This window comes from Microcaecilia unicolor, chromosome 1, assembly GCF_901765095.1.
Source record: "Microcaecilia unicolor chromosome 1, aMicUni1.1, whole genome shotgun sequence".
NCBI classification, from domain to species: domain Eukaryota; kingdom Metazoa; phylum Chordata; class Amphibia; order Gymnophiona; family Siphonopidae; genus Microcaecilia; species Microcaecilia unicolor.
In genome coordinates this window covers 45,416,852-45,430,196 of record NC_044031.1, presented here as the reverse complement: position 1 = coordinate 45,430,196, position 13,345 = coordinate 45,416,852, and the positions used below count along the sequence as shown (strand labels likewise).

General features: G+C 45.0%; 1 protein-coding gene across 1 annotated transcript in view; it reads left to right on the top strand.

Annotated features, from left to right (window-relative positions):
• The window catches only part of MYO1G (myosin IG), a 367,932-nt gene that overhangs the window by 279,219 nt on the left and 75,368 nt on the right, over positions 1–13,345 (top strand). The window contains exon 19 of the mRNA XM_030196702.1: positions 9,082–9,186. Coding sequence (XP_030052562.1) covers positions 9,082–9,186 — 105 coding nt within the window. The remainder of the gene's footprint in view (positions 1–9,081; positions 9,187–13,345) is intronic.

Genomic DNA, 13,345 nt, shown 5'->3' with positions numbered 1-13,345 from the left:
TCCCCAAGTCCATTTTAATAATGGCTTATGGTTAAACCTCGCTGAGTTGGCCGTCAGGGCTGCTGAGAGGGGGGGCAGGGGGGGGCAAGATTCCCCAAGCCCCAGCCTCCAAGGGGGGCCCGGCACCGGGGTCTGTCTTGCTCCTGCTCCTGATGGGACCTGAGTGATTGCGTCCCGACAGAAGCAGGAGAGAGAAAACTCCGATGCTGGGCCTCCGTTAGAGGCTGGGGAGGAGCAGACACAGGGCTTCGGGGCCTTTGGTTTGGCTAGCGGGGATCCCCAAGCCTCGCCAGCAGAAGCCTTCCTCCAGCGCTGTTCTCCACTGCATTGCCTGCCCTGCGGCTGCTTTTCCCTCACATCGCGCAAGGCAGAGAACAGTGCTGGAGGAAGGCTTGGGAACCCCCGCCAGCCAAGAAATGTGGAGTTGTGGTGGGGGACAGGGAGGTGAGGCAAAATGTGCCCCCCCCCCCCCCACACACACTTTGGATTCCTGCCCCCTCAATTTTTGTGGTCTGGCTACACGGCAGCCCTACCTCGGGCCTGTCTCAGTCTCTCAGTGGCCCTGTTGGCTATCCGCCAATATTCAGTGGCACTTAATCAGGCAGTGCCACTGAATGTCAGTTCTGACTGCCATGGTGCTGTTTGGTTAGTGCCAGGACACTCTGTGGGTGGAGCATGGGCCGAGCCATTGCATAAACAGTTAGTGGCAATATTCAGTCCATTAACTGGTTAACTGCTGGCCCAATGCAGGAGCCTGTGAGTAGTTCTACCTCCAATGCACAACATTTCCTGCGCTAGCAGAAATATTCAATAATTATTTTCCACTGGGAGTTACCCAACTGTAATTAGGCAGTTCCACGAGCTACCTGTTTACTGCTGGGTTAGCGTGGGAGCCCTTACCGCCACCTCAATGGGCGACAGTAAGTGTTCCCCCCTTTCCCACATGGCCATGTGGTAAGAGCAATCTTACCGCATGGTCATGTCTTTTTTCGGCCTTTTTATCTGCTGTGGTAAAAAGGGCCTCAGTGAGCGGCAAAAACGGCCCACACTGCTAGCATGGAACCCTTTTTACCGCAGCTTAGTAAAAGGTCCCCTTTGTCAGTACTTCTGGATTGCCGATCAGTAAGCCTGTATTGGACATACCGCTTCTTAGTAAAAGAGCCCCAAAGTTAGGAAAGAAAAGGGCTGTCCTAACTGTATCCACCACACTAACCATGCACCAGTCTGAATATCAGTCAGTACATGATTAGCTTCCAGGTGACCAGTATAACCCAGATATTCTATGCCCATACCCAGACATGGCCTAGCGTTGAACATCTGAGCTCAGATCAGCCTGTGAATGTAAGCGGCATAAAAACCGCTGACTGCTGCGGGCTGCATATTGACCCTGTGGCTTTTTAGGATGGCCTTTGACACTAATGCAGGCTATTCCTCTTGACTGTCAGAGATGGGCTTAGTGTTCAGGACAGGCTCTTCTATTAGGAATCATTTGTGTGTTCTCTCTGTCCCTAAGTGGCATTTATGTACAGGAAGACAGCCTTTTTCAAATGAAGGAGAGCTCTGGAATGAGGGGCATATGACAAAGTTAAGAGGGAATAGGCTTAGGAGTAACCTAAGGATTATTTCACAGAAAGGGTGGTGGAGGCGTGGAATGGCCTCCCGATGGAGGTGGTGGAGTCTGGGACTGTTCCAGAATTTTAAAAGGCATGGGATAGGCATGTGGGATCGCTTAGGAAAGGTAGAATTGGGGGTTACAGAGGATGGGCAGATTGGATGGGTCATATGGTCTTTATCTGCCATCATGTTTCTATGTTTCTAATATAGAGTAGCTGTTATATGTACTTAGACATTGTAATCTCTGTTTTATTTTATTTTTTTTATTTATGTTGTTTATGATATTTGCACCCCACATTATACCAAACAAGTTCGGGTTCAGTGTGGCTCACAATCAAGTAGAACAATCGACAACATGTCCAGGTTACCTTAAATATTTTTCAGAAACTTGTGTGAATGCAATGCAGTGTATAGTCTTGAAGACTATACAGTGAATCAGTTGCTTTTGTCAGTGAGAGATGATCTTACCAAGTGAGATTTTAGCAATTTGTGAAATACAAAATAGGCAGTTGTTTGACATAATCGCTTGGGAAGGGAATTCCAGGAAGTCTCTATTTTATATTGTCTGTTTTATATGGTCTATAGTACTTTATAGAGTTTTAAGAATATTGCTTTTTATGGATGTTATATCAAATGAATAAATTAAATTTAATATCTGAGTCTAGCTTCCTCTTAGGGTGACCTCATCTTCTATAGTTTTCTTTCTGCTGCAAAATGCTTGAAGAGTTTGAATGTTGCTCGTATTCCTCAGCTCCTCTAGGGCTTACTGTTTAGGTCCTTACATCTCGCCTTTTAAAAAGTACTTTGCAGAATCTGATTTCTGTCTATATTTATTTATTATATTTGTATCCCACATTTTCCCGCATATCAGTAGGCTCAATGTGGCTTACAGGTTCCGGAGAGAAGAGTACCAACTCCGGGAATATGTGCAAGGAAGCTGATAAGGTTCCAGAAAAGAGAATACAACTCTGGGATGAATATATAGTAGCATATAGAGAGAAGTAATCCCAATGAGGCTGATAAGTCTCCGGGGATGGGACTACAGCTTCTAGTGAGCAATACAGAGTAGGATAAGGGTAGAAGTATACTTAAATATAACTGGAGTGGTAAAATTCGTACAGTTTGAAGTAATTGGATTATGTGGAAGGGTATTGTTCATTTCTTAGATCGAAAGATGTGATGCATTGTTCATGAATTAGTTCGGGTCTGCTGGGTAGGCTTTCCGGAAGAGGCGAGTCTTGAGGTCTTTTCGAAATTTTAGATAGGTGTTCACAGTTCTAATGTTTCTAGGTAAAGCGTTCCAGAGCTGGGTGCAAATGTAGGAAAACCTGGATGCATATATGTTGATTTGTATTTTAGTCCTTTACAGTATGTGTAATGCAGGTTTAGAAACGTTCTTGATGATTCGATGATGTTTCTAGTTGGTAAGTCGATAAGTTCGGTCATGTAGGTTGGGGCCAGACCATGGTTTATTTTGTGGACCAGAGTGCAAATTTTGAAGGCTATTCATTCCTTGATTGGTAGCGAGTGCAGTATTTTGCGTAGGGGTTTAGCACTTTCGAATCTTGTCTTTCCGAAAATGAGTCTAGCTGCCATGTTCTGCACGGTCTGGAGTTTCCTTAAGATCTCTTCTTGGCATCCCGCATATACGGCATTACAGTAGTCAACATGTGATGGTACTATTGTTTGAATTATGTTACGGAAAGTTTCCTTTGGAAAGAATTGTTTGATCCGTTTGAGTTTCCACATTGCATGGAACATTTTCTTCATGGTGGCAGAGGCTTGGCTCTCCAGGGTTAGGTTGGTGTCAATAGTAATTCCAAGGATCTTCAGTTTGTCCGATATTGGGAGAGTATGTTCCGGGGTTTTTTTGGATGAAGGGAGGTTTGTTTTGTGGTGAGAAGAGAGAATAAGACAGTGAGTTTTTTCCTTGTTGAGTTTGAATGCCGATGTCCAGGCATCCATTAAGCTTAAACTAGTCTTTATTGCAACAGTGATTTCTGTTGTATTAGAGTTGAACGGTATGTAAATGGTGACATCATCCGCATACAGAAAAGGATTAAGATTATGCTTGTATAGGGCAAGAGCAAGGGGGATCATCATCAGATTAAATAATATGGGTGAGAGATGTGAACCCTGGTGTACTCCGCAATTGATACTCCATGATGGTGATATATCCTTTGGCAGGTAGAGCCTTCAGAGTTGGACACAATTTTCTAGGTGATGATGCCAACAACTTGTACAATGGGGTTATCACCTCTTTTTCCTGCTGTTTACACCTTTCCCTATCCACCCTAGCATTCCTCTTAACTCATGCCAGGATGTATAGGGAGAGGTAGAATTCTTTTAGAAAAAGGAGGTGATGATGTATAGGTCATTATTTATTTATTAGGATTTATTTAGCACCTTTTTGAAGGAATTCACTCAAGGCGGTGTACAGTAAGAATAGATCAAACATGAGCAATAGGCAGTTACAGCAGTAAAAATATTCAACTAACAATACTAACAGTATGACATGGTATACTATTTGCAATGTCAACACAATATGTAATAGAACATTATAATTGATAGTGAAGGTTAAGGCAAAGTTGTAACATATAGATGGATAGGAAAGTAGGAAGAGTCAGAAAGTAAGGTGACTGATTAGTGAGACATCATCTGGAGCAGTGGGGTCAACATCATCCTGAACGCTGGCACAGAGGACACAGGCAGATTCACAGAGCTGGAGTTGTTTCTTTTTTACTCAAGGACAGCTGGAGCCAGTCCTGGTTTTCTCCCTGTGGTTCTGTTCAGCTTTGGAAAATAAGGGACCCTTTTACTAAGCCGTGTAAACGTCTATGCATGCCCAACGCGCACCAAAATGGAGTTACCGTACGGCTACCGCGTGACCCTTGCGGTAATTTCATTTTTGGAGTGCATAGCAGATGTGCACCCAAAAAAAAGTTTTTTTATTTTCTGGCGCATGTCAGCTACGTGCGCCAAGTGGCATTTGGTACGAATAGGTCATTACCGCCCGGTTACCACATGAGACTTTACCGCTAGGTCAATGGCTGGCAGTAAGGTCTCAGACCCAAAGTGGATGCACGGCAGTTTTCATTTTGCCACACATCCATTTTCGGCAAAAATCGAAAAAGGGCTTTTTTGCAGGCGCGCTGAAAAACGGATTGGCACGCGCCCAAAACCCATGTCTACACTACCGCAAGCCATTTTTCAGCGCACCTTAGTAAAAGGACCCCTAACAGCGTCATGTACCTTTATGGAAGGGGGCAAAGTCAGGAGTAGATTAGGGTGTCATGTGGAGGCATTAGGTAAACCTTCAGTCTGGATATTCCCTCTAAGAACCTTGATGTGCTCCTGGACTGCTGTGGAAGGGAAGAGATTATGAAGAGCAGTTTTTATACTGCAGCTAGGAATTGAGATCATCTTATGTGGATAATCATCATTAATTAAATCATATGGGGGGGGGGGGTATGCTGAAGAAAGCAGGGGATAAAGCCCTGACTTTGGCATGTAAGTGCTGCTCATTCAATAATCGCCTGTGGATTTCCTGGCTGTGATTGAGAGATGGAGCAGGTGGCCTTGCGCCCGCCAGCTCCCTCTCCCAACTGCTCCCCCCCCCCCCCCAGCTTTTGGATGGAAATCTTGCCTTCCTTGTCAGTTCCTGGGCCATCAACTCTCAAACAAGTGACTGTTTATCCCCAGAGAGGTCTCTCTATCAACCCTGAACAATCTGCCTTTCACCCTGCTCTTTTATTTGCCTGTGTCAGCTTGTATAGGCATATGTGTCTATATACACTGATCTGTGGGAGCATCCATAGATGTGTGCAAGAGTAACTGTAAGGGAGTGCATATGTATGTTTGTATCTTGTAAAGCTCCCAACCACGGAGGAGCAGGTTAGGGCCCCTCACAGCCTGTGTCCTGCCCTGCTCGATCTCTGCACTTTTACAAAATATTCTGAATTGGAAAGGCTGAGGTGTCTAGGGCTCTTCAGCTTGGAGAAGAGATGGCTGAGGTCTATAAAATAATGAGTGGAGTGAAACGGGTAGACATGAATTGTTTGTTTACTCTTTCCAAAAATACTAGGGCTAGGGGGCATGCGATGAAGCTACAGAGTAGTAAATTTAATAAGGATCGGAGAAAAATTTTCTTCACTCAACGTGTAATTAAACTCTGGAATTCGTTGCCAGAGAATGTGGTAAAGGCAGTTAGCTTAGCGGGGTTTAAAAAGGGTCTGGAGGCTTCCTAAAGGAAAAGTCCATAGACCATTATTAAATTGACTTGGGGAAAATCCACTGCTTATTTCTAGGATAAGCAGCATAAAATATAGTGAGATTTTTTTGGGATCTTGCCAGGTATTTGTGACCTGGATTGGCCACTGTTGGAAACAGGATGCTGGGCTTGATGGACCTTTGGTCTGTCCCAGTGTGGCAATACTTATGTACATAAATATTTTGTTTTCTTCCTATTTTCAGTGCGTTACCATCTTGAACTTAATCCAATACCCAGTAATCCAACGTTTTATTACTAAGCTGAACAGCTACCAAAACCACTCTTACTAAATGGATACCATGTCACTGCCCATCTGCTGGTACTGACCTAGTTGCTTTCTTGGGAGTTGCAGCCTAATGATTCCAACCTGGCTACCCCATGGCCTGCAGTGTCATTAGATTGGCAATTCTTATGTACTTATGTAGTTCAAAGGGCTGAAATCTCCCCACATCCATGCAATGGTGCAAGCTTTCCTCATACACACACTGTCTCATCACAGAACAGGTACATCATAGGCAGCAGCAGTGCAAAATTTCCCCTCTTTCTCTCTCTCTCTGTCTCTCCTATACACACACACTGTCCCCCACACAGAATACCCTCCACTGAACAGGTTTAGCATGAGCAGCAGCAGTGCAAGCTTTCCTCATGCCCACACTCATACAGTTCTACTACAGTTTTATCTGGGCAAGCTTCATTGTTATTATTATTACATTTGTACCCCGCGCTTTCCCACTCAAAGCAGGTTCAATGCGGCTTACATAGTAACAGGGGCGTATCTGCGTGGGGCCACAGGGGCCTGGGCCCCCGCAGATTTTGCCCTGGCCCCCCTCCCCGCCGTCAACCCTCCCCCGCTGCTTACTTTTGCTGGCGGGGGGCCCCAACCCCCGCCAGCCGAGGTCTGACCCGCACTCTTCATATTTCGTCTTCCTCCGTGGCCATGCTGCAAGGAAGTAACGCTGCAGTGCTAATTCGCTGGATCCAGTTCGGAGTCTGACGTCGCAGCACGTTGTACGCGCGTACAACGTGCTGCGACGTCAGACTCCGAACTGGATTCAACGAAGCAGCACTGCAGCGTTACTTCCTTGCAGCATGGCCACGGAGGAAGACGAAATATGAAGACTGCAGGTCGGACCTCGGCTGGCGGGGGTTGGGGCCCCCCGCCAGCAAAAGTAAGCAGTGGGGGAGGGTTGACGGCGGAGAGGGGGGTGGAGGGAGGCGGTGGCGGCGGGGGGGGGGGGAAGGGAGGCAAAAATGTGCCCCCCCTCTCTGGCTCTGGCCCCCCTACCGCTGGATTCCAGATACGCCCCTGCATAGTAATAGGGGTTACAGAATATTGATAAAGACAATGAAAGTTAAGTATAGCAGAATAATAAAAAGAGAATAGGTAGGTAAAGAAGGACAGGGGTCATTCACACAGTACCCTCTACAAGTCTCAGATCTATACTGGTGCAATCACTGGATGGTTCTGGGTTGGATATAGTTTTATAGGAAGGGCATTGGTTGTGTACAATCTTGCTGTTTGGGTGCAGACTTGTTTGAATTCACCATCCTTTATGTGAAGAAGTATTTCCTCAGGTTACTTCTGAATCTGTCCCCTCTCACCTTTATCCTATGCCCCCTCATTCCAGAGCTTCATTTCAATTGAAAGAGACTCACATGGAGGGGCAAAATCGAAAGGGACATCCAAGTTTTGATGAGGACGTCCTCGCAAAACATCCCGATGCAGGGGCGGCGAAACCCGTATTATCGAAACAAGATGGACGTCCAACTTTCTTTTCTATAATACGGTCAGGGACGTCCAAATCTTGAAATTTTGGTCATCCTTAGAGATGGTCATCCCTAGACTTGGTCGTTTCTGATTTTTGGTGATAATGGAAACCAAGGACACCCATCTCAGAAACGACCAAATGCAAGCCCTTTGGTCGTGGGAGGAGCCAGCATTTGTAGTGCACTGGTCCCCCTCACATGCCAGGACACTGACCGGGCACCCTAGGGGGCCTGTAGTGGACTTCAGAAATTGCTCCCAGGTACATAGCTCCCTTACCTTATGTGCTGAGCCCCCCAACCCCCCCTAAAACCCACTACCCCCAACTTTACACCACTACCATAGCCCTTACGGGTGAAGGGGGTACCTAGATGTGGGTACAGTGGGTTTGTGGCAGGTTTTGGAGGGTTCGCTGTTTCTTCCACAAACATAACAGGTGGGGGGGGGGGGGCCTGGGTCCGCCTGCCTGAAGTGCACTGCACCCATTGAAACTGCTCCAGCGACCTGCATACGGCATCATGGACCTGAGTATGACATCTGAGACTGGCATAGAGGCTGGCACAAAATATTTTGAAAGATATTTTTTGAGGGTGGGAGGGGGTTAGTGACCACTGGGGGATTAATAGGAGGTCATCCCCGATTCTCTCTGGTGGTCATGATCATTTCTGGCACCTTTTTGTGCCTTGGTTGTGAGAAAAACTTGACCAGTTAAAGTCGTCCAAGTGCTCGTCAGGGACGTCCTTTTTTTTCCATTATGGGTCGAGGACGTCCTAGTGTTAGGCACTCCCAAGTCCTGCCTTCACTAAGCCTGCAAAATGCCCCCTTGAACTTTGGCCATCCCTGCAACGGAAAGCAGTTGGGGACTTCCAAAATCGGCTTTTGATTATACCGATTTAGACGACCCTGTGAGAAGGACGCCCATCTTCCGATTTATGTCGAAAGATGGGCGTCCTTTACTTTCGAAAATGAGCCCAATAGTCTTTGTGCAGTTGTGACAACAAGTGACCAGATCTTTCAGCCAGTATTGCGGGATTCCAGAAGGAGTCCTGGTGTGTGGCCAAGGACCATCTCTGCAATGACTAGTCTGAATATGATGAGAGGAGATATAAAAGTGGGAGAGAGAGGAAATCACCAGAAAGTTGTACATGAAGGCTAATGGCACAGGATCACAGCCCTTGTTCCAGCTGAACTTGTGGGGGCAGCCACAGAGGGTTGCGGGACCATGTCCAGAGACTTGTTGAAGGATTTCTTTTGCATGTGTCAGTAAGAATTGAAAAATGAAGTTATATGTGGAAAAACTCAAGCATTCAATGATAGGGCTGGCCCTGTGAAACGGAAGCCTTCAAGAACCAGGAGGAAACTGTCAGGTGAAAAAATGAAAAAGAGATTTGGAAAACTGATTGGTTTTTTTTCCCCCTGTGGTTCATTTCAGGTGAAGGAGAATCCCCAGATACTCAAACAGTTCACCCGGGTTCTTCAGGATCTGAAGAGAAAGGACCTTTACAGTGCAGTCCTGTTCTCCTGTCACATCCGGAAGGTAAGCTAGACTTTGGGGCTCATTTTCAAAAGAGAAAAATGTCAAAAAAAAGTGGCATGAATCTGCATTTGCACAGTTTTCTCACAAATACATCCACATTGGTATTTTCAAGACCAATGTTTAGATGTTTTTCTATGAAGTCCATCAGAAGTGTGTTCAGATTACAGGGAAGCGTGTCAGGGGCATGTTAAGGGCAAGATCTAAGTGTTCCTAACACTTGGATGCTTTTCTGCCATAATGAAACAAAACAGAGACATCCAGGGTTATAAGCTGGACGTTTTGGTCTAGACCTGTTTTATTAATGAATAAGCCACAAACAAGTACCCTAAAGGACCAGCTGACCACTGCAGGAATAAAGGAATGACACCCCCCTTAGTCCTTCAGTGGTCACTAACCCCCTCCCAACCCACAAGGATGTAAATGTTCAGTACATACCAGCCTCTATGACAGCCTCAGATGTTATGGCCAGTCCTATTAGAGCAGCAAACAGGTTCCTGAAATAGCCTAGTGGTCAGTGCAGTGCAGAGAAGGTGACCCAGGCCCATAATCCACTCTATTACACTTGTGGTGGAAAGTGACAGCCCCCCCCCCCAAAAAACCCCCTAAAACCTACTGTACCCACATATAGGTGACACATGCAGCCATAAGGGCTATTGTAGTGGTGTACAGCTGGATACAGTAGGTTTTTGGTAGGTTTGGAAGGACTCACCATACAATAAAAGGGGGTAACGGTGAGATGTACCTAGAACCTTTTATGTGAAGTTCACTTCAGTGCCCCTTAGGGTTCCCCCCTGTTCTGCTGGGATACCTGTGTGGCCAGTCTACTAGAAAAGCTGGCTCCTTCTACGTCCCAATGGCTCGATTTTGTGCATTTTGCACTTGGACGGTTTGTTTTTGACAATGGTCCAAAAAGATAGACGTACTAAGCACAACAACGTGGTCATTTTCAAAGAAAGAAGATAAACATTTTTCTAGTTTGCAAAAGGTCATTTTCACTACTTGATTTTTGGATCTTCTCAGCAAAATGTCCAAAGTCAGATTTAGACGTCATATCGAAAATGCCCCTCCATGTCTCTGAAAATGGTCCCCTGTTATTTCTTAGAGCAGTCTCCCTTGCCCCCCTCCTCCCCTACATATCCCATAGCTTCTATTGAAATTATTAGCGGATAACCTGGCCCTGCAAGCAACTCTTTCTGCATTCATTAATTTGACTGCACTGTCGGACCTTTCTTGCACTGTTGGTGCTAATTCCTGTTTCCAGTCCATCAATACTCTTTGTGAGCAAATGATACACCAAGGCTTCCTGAGGCTTAGGCACAAAAAAGCCCCAACTAAACAATGCTAGTGAAAGATTAAGTTGTAAGATTGTTTTCAAACCTTGTTTTATCCTACCACTACTCTTATTCAGATTCATCGTCTTCAATTAGTACAACATCTTGCTGGAGTTGACCATGTTGGCCAGGTTTCCCCCCTCTTCTAAGAACCCTATAGAATTCACTTTAAAGTCCTCTTTCTTGTTCCTAGGACACTACATCCTGGTATATGTGTTTACTTTTCCAAATTACTGGTTCCCTACAGCTCTAGTTGACCACTTCATCCTCAGCATGTCAGTCAGCTTGTGATACCCTCTTCCACCCAGATTACATACAAGATACCCAACAAACTGTTTTCAGTTATTTTGCTCCAGCATTTTGGAATTTGCAACCCCCACCCTTAAGGTCTAAGTCTAACCATTCTTATTTAAAGTTACCCTCAAAATATGTCTTTTCTCCCAGGCCTTTGAGACATGGAGATGCACTTCCCTGGGCTGAAGAGATAGTCGATGTGTCCGCTGACTATCTCTTTCTGTCTCCCTTATCTTCTGATTATTGACATCTCTTTGTTGTAGTTGCAGATTTTTTTTTTCTTCTTGTTTCTTTCTGTATTTTATTTTGTTAACCTTTTGATTGTAAACCGTTTCATTGTGCCATGTATTCGAGAGACAATATTATAAGTTCAGAAAACTAAACCAAATGAAACATTCTCATCCAATAGCATATCTTTGCTCTATTAGACCAGATTTCCTCTACAATGAGAGAAAATGTGTGCCATGGTCTTCCAACCACATATTCTTTGGAAATTCTTCTCTCAGGAATGTTCCTTCTTTTCCATTTTGGATGCACCATGTTTATCATTCTGCTCCGCTGACTTTTTCTTTGTGAATCTATCCAGGTTGCTTGTGTAAAAGTGGCCTCTCTCCCTCACTATAAGTTCCTCTATCATACACTGTTATCCTCTTCCTAATAACCTTTCCAAAGTGCATCTGTGTGCTTTTTTGAGGCCATCTGCATTCCATCTTTCACCTCAGCCATTTGTGAGGCCACTTGGTCTGTCTGTGATGTACTAAATCACCAGTAGAGGGCCCCAGCAATGGAGTGTGGAAGCTGGAAGCCACGATCTTAGTGCCCTCTCCAAGATTTTTTGATGCTACCATCTATCCTGCCTACAGTGTTTTGTTTTCATTGTTTCCTTTGCAACTATATTCAAATTTTGCTAGTCAAAATGGTTCCTCTGCTTTCTCTAGAACTGGATGTACCCACTCTCAAGGCCCATACAGGGGAAAAAAAACCTCTAGAGAAAAAAATAGAATATACATTTTATCCAGATTAAAGAGGTGCTTGTTGGGGATGTGTTTAGGATGAGGAAGGAATACAGTACACATATGTAGAATTTGCAAAAGTATTTGTGCTATTTACACACTCCAACCTACTGCCCAAACGAACAGGTTCAAAGAAGTACATAAGTATATAGCACACATATATTTATGTTTTATTTTGTGAGACTGTATTTGTTTTGTATGATTTTGTATTCTTATGTATTAGATTTGTAATCTGCCTATGTTTATGTTTTTAAGCTTCTTGATATTCTACCTTTCTGTGGTACAACCAAGGCAATTTATATATTATATATAAAACGTAAGAATAGCCATGCTGGGTCAGACCAATGATCCATCTAGCCCAGTTTCCTGTTTCCAAGTGGCCAATCCAGGACACAAGTACTTGGCAGAAATCCAAATAGTAGCACCATTCCATGCTACCAATCCCAGAACAAGCACTGGCTTCCCTTATGTCCATCTCAATAACAGATTATGGACTTTTCCTCCAGGAACTTGTCCAAACTTGTCCAAACCTTCACGGTATTATGTAAGCCACATTGAGCCTGCAAATATGTGGGAAAATGTGGGATACAAATGTAACAAATAATAATAATAATAAACCCAGATACACTAATCACCTGTGAGGGAGTGAGTAGTGTAAGGGCAAGAATCACTCCCTCACTGATGCAGTTTAGCTCCCTTTTGGCACATGGCACTAATCTGCCAAGACAGAGGCTGAAGCTGACTTGGTTCAACCACCTGGCAGCAGGTGGCGCTAGACAGCAGAGGCTGAACCTGTCAGAAGGGCAGGGCTCAGGCCAGGAGGGAGCTAAAAGCCCTCAGGCAGTACAGATCAGGGAGGTCGAAATACAGAGGTCCCAAGGAGAAAGAGAGAGCAGGAGGCCCTGATACAGATGCTCCATCTCCAGGTACAAGGAGAGAGAGAGAGAGAGTGAGCAAGCAAGAGGTCCGATACAGAGGACCAGGGAAGTGGTGTGTCTCCAACTTAGAGCTTTAGAGCCGGTGTGGGAAGACTGGCAGGTAGGAGACACCTGAATTACAGTCAGGAAATACTTGCTAGGTTGTATGTTTAGAGGGAACCCAGGAGAATGTGTTAATGGACCCTGGCTTGGGCTAGGCTGTGAGCCAGCCCTGGAAGAAAGTACTAAGTATATTAAAGCACAAATAAATATAAACTAGTGGTTTATGTAGTACTTTTGTAGCTGATTGGTGCATTGAGAATGTCTTGATAGAATTACAGGGGAAACACCCTGCTTCTGTCAGGGCATGTTTCCATCTCCCCTCCCCCCCCCCCCCCCCCCCCCCCCCCCAATTGAAGTAGTATCCTTCCCTCTGTTTTCCTCCAACATGTTGCTTTGTCAATGCAAGATGTCAGTTGAGGTTACTGGGGAGTAAAACTGAGAACTATCTGAACAGGAAGTTGCAGGACCTGAAATGCTTCAGGGTTCCAGAACTGTCAGAATATGAGCGTGTCACATAAATATATCCACTGAATCCTTGAAT